General features: G+C 46.3%; 1 protein-coding gene across 1 annotated transcript in view; it reads left to right on the top strand.

The window, feature by feature from the left end:
* Rpia (ribose 5-phosphate isomerase A) overlaps positions 1-5,595 on the top strand; it is a 33,302-nt gene extending 27,707 nt beyond the window's left edge. The window contains exon 10 of the mRNA XM_012517282.2: positions 4,668-5,595. Within this exon, the coding sequence (XP_012372736.1) occupies positions 4,668-4,792 (125 nt within the window). The 3' untranslated portion in view covers positions 4,793-5,595. The remainder of the gene's footprint in view (positions 1-4,667) is intronic.
* Positions 5,596-6,861: the final 1,266 nt, after the last annotated feature.

Raw genomic sequence — 6,861 nt, 5'->3', positions numbered from 1 at the left:
TAGGCTCGCTGGGTGAGGGTCACAGCTCAGTCCCCTCCAGCACTGGATTTAGAGCAGCTGGCTCATGGCTGTGGCCTGAGTTCTCCCTCTGTAAGGGGCTGATGCTGCTGCCTACCTCATAGGGCTGCTGAGGGGACTGAGTTAGTTGGAACAGTGCTGAGCACGGAGAAGTGTGTGTTGGCTGAGTAAATCCCTAGGGAGGATGGATGCGCACGCTCACTCATTCGCTCTCCGTTGAATAGCCTAGGTTCTAACTACTTGAGAACAAAATGGTGTGACTGTGGCTGTGTGTTGACAGTATAGAAGCAAATTCTTTATGTGTGCATTAGGGATTGAACCTGGGGCTTTGGCCTGGGCTGTGTCGCCAACTGAGTTTGTTTCTGTTTGTGAGATCGGATCTTGCTAAATTGCTGGGCTCGAATTTGAAATCTTCCTGTTTCAGCTTCCCAGAAAAAGCTAACTTTTCCAATTCCACTTTAGTCTGTTTCAATCTTCTGTTGCCCTTCATTTCAGATTTTTTTAAATAAAAAAGATGAGGAAATTGATCGCCTTCTTTATTGTTATCACTTTAATGGAAGAACTACAGAGCCAGGAAGGTGGAAGAGGTGATGTGCAGGTTACTCAGTGAAACACAAGAACCTGCCCCCATGGTATCCCAGACAGTCCCAGGGACCCGCTTGGGTTTACTGCGCTTCCTCCTTATGGTGTTTTGGGGAAATGCCCACTAGGGGGCTCTCTTGCCCCCCCACTGGCCCTTCTTGGTTTAGTGAGAACTTGGGGTAGAAAATCTCCGCTGTTTTTGTTAATCTGTTTGTAGAAGCTACATCTGAGAGAATTTAACTTAGTGTAATGAAAACGGAAAGTGGAGGCTACTTTTTTTGTTTGCTTATTTTAATGTATTTGGTACAAGGTCTCACTATGCAGCTTGGACTCCTAGTGATCCTTCTGTTTCAGCCTCCCCAGCGCTGGGATTACAGGCATGAACTACCATGGATTCAGTGACTGACTCAGTGTGTCCGGGGCGGGGCCAGCGTGTCATGCAATACTGGGGTTTAAACCCTGGTCCTTGTGCTTGCCTAAGCAGGCACTTAGTCCGCTGAGCTATCTTGTCCGCCTTGAGGCTATTAATCAAATAATATACTAGCAACAGGCCCATCAGAAGGGTTTGTTGTCTCTTTTTGCAGTTGTGCCCATTAGATGCTCTGCTGGACTAGTACCAGAAGAGGAGCTGGACAGGGTTCTCTGTTACTGAGTTGTCCCTGTCCCAAGGGTGTTTACACAAGGGAGGACACTCAGGGAGCAGTGCCCTTAGCTGCCTCCACCACCACCCACGCTCCTTTGCAGCCCCTTCTCCCTTTCCTCTTTGTCTGGGCCCAGGGGTTTAGTGCCCCCAGCATCTCCCTAAGGAGACACGCTACTTACTTGCTCCAGGCTCATGTGGTCTTTCTGCAAGCTTTTGAAGAAGACATGACTTTCCAAAGACAGGGTGGGCCTTTCGTGCCGTGCTGCTCATCTGTGGGAGGCTCCAGTGGCCCGGCCACGTCTGGTGTTGGGACCTTCACGTTCGCGTGACTCCCTGCTCTCCTTTCGGTGTACTAAAGCCTGTCGAAGTTGTAGTTTTATCCACTTACAGTTACCTTATGGAAAGTTAAAGATAAACATGATCATCTTTTCTTAATTTAATTTTAATTTTAATTTTTTATTTTTTATTTTTTTCCATAATTTTATTGAGAAACAAATAGCAATGAGACAATTTCAAACCAAATTGATAGGACAGTTTCTTTTTTTTTTTATTTTTCAACAAATAATACATTGCATATATTCTTCTTAGTGGTTAATTGGGACAGTTTCAATAATTAACACGTTGCATACATTCTTCCTTGTGGTTAATTGCTGTACAAGATGCGGGCTTGATATCTTATTTACAAACACCATCAGAACAAACCCCTCTATTCATTAAGAGAATGACTGTATATCTATCCTAACCACTTTGAATTTACAGATACAAAATGGACATTCATCTGTATCCCCCTTTTTTTTTTTTTTGTTAAGTTCCATCATTTAAATATTATAGGTGTTGTAAACTCAGTAAAATATTCTAAAAGAGTCCAGTAGTCCATAATAGTATTGGGTCTTCCGCTTCACTGGCAATGTCAGAAGTTGTTGACCTGAGTCATGATCATCTTTTCTGCTAGACTTTATTTTATTTATTTATTTATTTATTTTGAGATAGGTCTGACTTCTCACTGTGTAGTTCAAGCTAGCTTAATCTTGCTGTGTAGCACAGGCTGCTCTTGAGCTTTCAGCGTTCTCTTGCCACTGCCTCCCGAGTCCTGGGATTATGGATGTGTCCCACCATGCTGGGCTCCTAAGGCCGACTTCCTACCCCTCTGTCCCAGGCAGTTAGTTACCTGTCTGGAGGCAGCAGTGCTGTGAAGTCATCTTTTTTGGGTGATCTTTCATAAATGCCCAAGTTCACACTCCCCTGTATAGATGTTCTGTTCCCATCTCATGTTATTTTTCTGTGGAACTAGGAGTGAACCCAGGGCCTTCACCCTGAGCTTTGTTCTCAGCCCTGTAATGGGCTTCCCTTGTGCTAACAGTGGATCCCCGTCTCTGGTTCCCCACATGTGAGTTTCATGAAACTTTGTATTGGTAACTAATCAGTGGCATTTCATTGTAATGTGTCCGTGTGCAGGCGTGCATGCACACACCTGTGTAACCATTTTTGAGAAAGATCAAGTAATTGTAGTTCATTCTCACTGCTGAATGGCATTTCATTGTGTGTATATGAACAAATGCTTATAGAGCCATTCTGCTCTTTCTGAGAATTCGGGTATTTTCAGTATTTAGTATTAGGAAAAGTACTGCCGCCAGGCGTGGTGGCCTGGAGTCCCAGCACCTGGGAGACTGAGCAAGGCAGGAAGGTTGAGGCAGGGGGGTTGCTTCAAGCCCAGGGCCAGCCTGGGCTGCATGGTGAGATACTGTCTCAAGAAAAGAGGAAAAGTACTGCTATGACTATCTTATGTTTGTTTTTAATGACCATATTTGTGCCTAACGGTGGCATATGTAGGAGTAGAACCGCTCGCTGTGTGGTTAGATAGGAATATTAGATGTGATCGACAAATAGTGAATGTTTAAAGTTTTAAAATTAGCACAGTAACAGTAAAAGACATTGCTCTAATCTTCCAAATGCTTCCTGCTTCACACTTCCCCTGTCATTCTTGGCACTTTCTGAAGCAGTTTGAAGCCTGTCTTGTGAGTGTCTTAGTTTCACTATCGTGGCTGTCTCAATGTCCTGATTGAATTCACAGCGTTTACCTTTTGTAGCCATTTTGACGTTGGGGAAGATCCAGAAGTTGCCTGGTGCCAGGTCGGGTGAAGAGGTGGCTGAGGGCACTGTCGTGTGCTTGTGAGCTGCCTTTTTGTTGGATGGCACCAGCAGCAGCACTCACTGTACGTGTAGCTTCTGCCACACCTTGTAAAGGCACTCATGAAGGAAGCCTTTCAGAACTGCTTCAGAAAGTGGCAAGGACAGTGGGATAGCATGTGTGAAGTGGGGGAGGATTTTGAGGGGGACCATAGCAGTGTATGTTTTACTGTAATAAGTTAATTGTATATTGTGATCACACCTCATGTTTGTTCAGCTGTGGAAGTCATGCTAGCAGACACTTTCCAAAGTGCTCGTGCAGTTTAGCCTCCCCCTGGGTGCGTGAGACTGCCTTTACATCCCAGCCAGCTCATTTTGATGAGTGTGTAGCGCTCAGCTCTTTGTGGCTAATGAAGTTTTAGGTAGCTCGTTTTTTTTTAATATTTATTTTTATTTATTACATTTATTTATTGTGTGTGTGTGTGTGGCCAGCTCAGCCCACCAGGGGGTGGGGCTGGCTGGCATGTGGTGCTGGGGATCGAACCATGGTCCATGTGCTTTGCCAAGCTTGTTTCAAGTAGGTGCTTTAGACCACTGAGCCATCTCTCCAGCCCCGGTAGCTCGTTTTTGGAACTACTTGTTTGTCTTTCCTTCACTTCTCTATTGATCATCTTTTACTCAGTGACTTGAGGAATCTGTAGTACATTTTTCGTTTTGGTGGTACCAGGGATTGAACTCAGGACCTTGCACTTGCCAGGCAAGCACTTACTCCACAGAGCTGTCTTCCTGACCTCTCCCCACCACAGTACATTTTGATAAGTATTTTCTTGCCACATGTGCAGATGTGACTGCAGATCTCCGTTCCATTCAGGAAGTCTTTCAGGTCTGGTCATGTGATTGAAAATGACTGGAGGAGGGCCTGCCCACAGTAGGTGTGCAGGGTCTGTCTAGAGAGGACCTGGCATCTGATTTATCAAAACGTAGCGAGGAGCTCCCCCGGAAGTGCTTGGAGATGACCACTCAGGCACAGGCAGCAGCACGAACAAAGGCGCTGAGGTGGGACAAAGCTTGCTGTGCTAGGGACGGCAAGAGCGCCACCATGGGACGGGAGAAAGAGGCCGTGAGAAGAAGTAAGGCCCATCAGTGCCTGTCAGCCGCCCTGGAGGGGGAGAGCAAGACTCTAGGCCTGCAGCCTGGCAGTGTGACTTGCACCGTTGGCTTCCAGGAACGCTGGTGCTTTGTCCTCCTCCTGCCCGGGAAGCTGTGCCTGATGCTGGCTCCATCCTCTGTCTCGCAGGTGTGGTGGACACAGGCCTGTTCATCAACATGGCGGAGCGAGTCTACTTTGGGATGCAGGACGGCTCAGTGGATATACGGGAGAGGCCACAGCTGATCCTGCAGGGAGCGGAACGCTCGCTTTGAGTCTCCAGCCACGCCATGGTGGACACGGTGCCTCCTGCAGCCTTCGCCTTAACGTGACCATGCCGGGGTGGACAGCTGGCCGCGAGGAGGGGCAGTGGATTAGATCCAGTCTTCTGAAGTATTGTTATTATATGTCTTTTTAAAAAAAGAGATTTAAAAAAATATATATTTTTACTGTTAAACATACTGTTTTTTTATATAAAGTAGAACTTGATTTCATGTTTTATATAAAATATTTACCAAAAAAATGGAGGGAAGGGGAGGGTTGGGACTGTCTTTGACACTTTTGACTTGAGCCTGTTGGTTAAGCTTCTTCTGAACATTGGGTTTGCTGAGAAATTAAAATCAAAACTTTTAAGTTGGTGAAATGAAGGGCCCAGCCAGCGTTGACCTCCCGATGCCTTACAGGAAACTCTGTTTACTTCTCTGCTGCTTTGTTTTGTTTTGTTTTTTGTTTAGGTAGCTTTATGATCACGCACAATTCCTGCTTACATTTGAAGATCAAGTTTACAGAAGTCTGAGAAGAGCAGCAAGGGCTGTAGGGACTTGGAGCAGGGAGAAAACATAAGATTTTGTTCTGATCAAGGGGTTGTTCTGACCCTGTTGTTGAAGCAGTCGGCCAGAGCACTGGCTGGCCCCGCCGAGCACTGCTGTGAAATGTGAAGTACTTGTGTTTTTAAAAATGATTTTCTTTTTGTTGATTTTTGTTGTTGTTCCTTTAGTGTTGCATGATTCAATGTCAGAAGTCGTCACCTATTTATGTTATTTGAAGGTTGAAATAAAACATTGTGGTGCCATTTTGACTCTGTCTTTACTACGGAATTTGCTGGGAAATGGGGATCGCTTTGACTCCTGCAGTTTTTGTCAGGTAAGGGGTGGAAATCTTGTGCCACAGACTTGGTACCAGCACAGAGTCTCTCAAGGTGCCTGATGTCTTTCAAGCGAGATGACACTGCTGAACAAAGTCATCATTCCAGGTTGTCCCAGAGCCACAGTGTCTGCAGTCATGAAAGCCGCTGCGCAGTCAGATGGGGACCCTGACCTTTCCTCTTAGCCTGGGAGGCCTCAAACTGTCCAGAGGCCGCTTAGGCAGGGGAGGGAAGGGCGGGACCGCTCGCAGTGATTGCAGATCTCGGTGGGCCCAGCACCTCCGTGCCGCAGCAGCTCTGCTGTTGGGGGCTTTGTCCAGGGAGCCCGCTTGCTCCCCATGCTACTTGTGCACAGTATTTGAAAACTCATCTCCTCAGCTGACCCCGATTGGAAGCGTGAGCTCTGAATTGAGTCACACGGTAAACATTAGGGCTGGGGACTGCAGAGGCTTCTCTGCGTTCTTCCCTTCTCATTCTGAATCTGCAGGAGTCGGGTCACAGTGGGTGGGAAGGGGTTAGCAGGGCTTTATTTTTCCTTAGAACTTTGAGTTTGAGCAAAAGATCCTTGTTACACAAAAATGTGCACGAAATCTCAGCCAGAAACCGCTGCAGAACAAATTTGCAAGATAATCCAGTCTTTGTGGTGTGGATTTAATTCAGGGATAAAGATAAACACGGTTAAACTTGTTTCTGAGAAACACCTGCACGGCTCCGCATTACATGCAAATGCTGCGTGGGTGGCGCAGGGTGGCCTGTGGGCACGCTGCAGGGCTGTTGAGTGTTGGGGGGAGGTTCTGGGGTAGAAAGCAAAACACCGGCTTTGCCTGCAGTGCGTGTTGCTGGAGGTAAATCCTGATTAAAGATTTCTCAAAATTTCTAAGTGTAACCCAGCTGGCAATAATTTGGGTGAAATCATGAGTTTCCTAACATAGCGTCAGTCCGGAGGGCACAGGACCGGCTGCCAGTGTGGTGCTGGGGAAAGGCTTGTGTCCAGGACGGGCTGCTTCCATCCCCAGGCCTCGAAGGAGGAAAATCACTTGGGTTTGAATAAAATGTACTTCATTTGGTTTCAACTGGAGGTCATACAGTGGTTTTTTTTATTTTTTATTTTTTTATAATAAACACTAGAAACGATACAGAATTTCACTAAGCAAAATGATAGGAATTCAACAATGGTTGTTATATTGGCATATTGTCTTC

The sequence above is a fragment of the Octodon degus genome, unplaced genomic scaffold (genome assembly GCF_000260255.1).
Source record: "Octodon degus isolate 3935 unplaced genomic scaffold, OctDeg1.0 scaffold00162, whole genome shotgun sequence".
Taxonomy (NCBI): domain Eukaryota; kingdom Metazoa; phylum Chordata; class Mammalia; order Rodentia; family Octodontidae; genus Octodon; species Octodon degus.
This window is presented reverse-complemented; position numbering and strand designations above follow the sequence as displayed.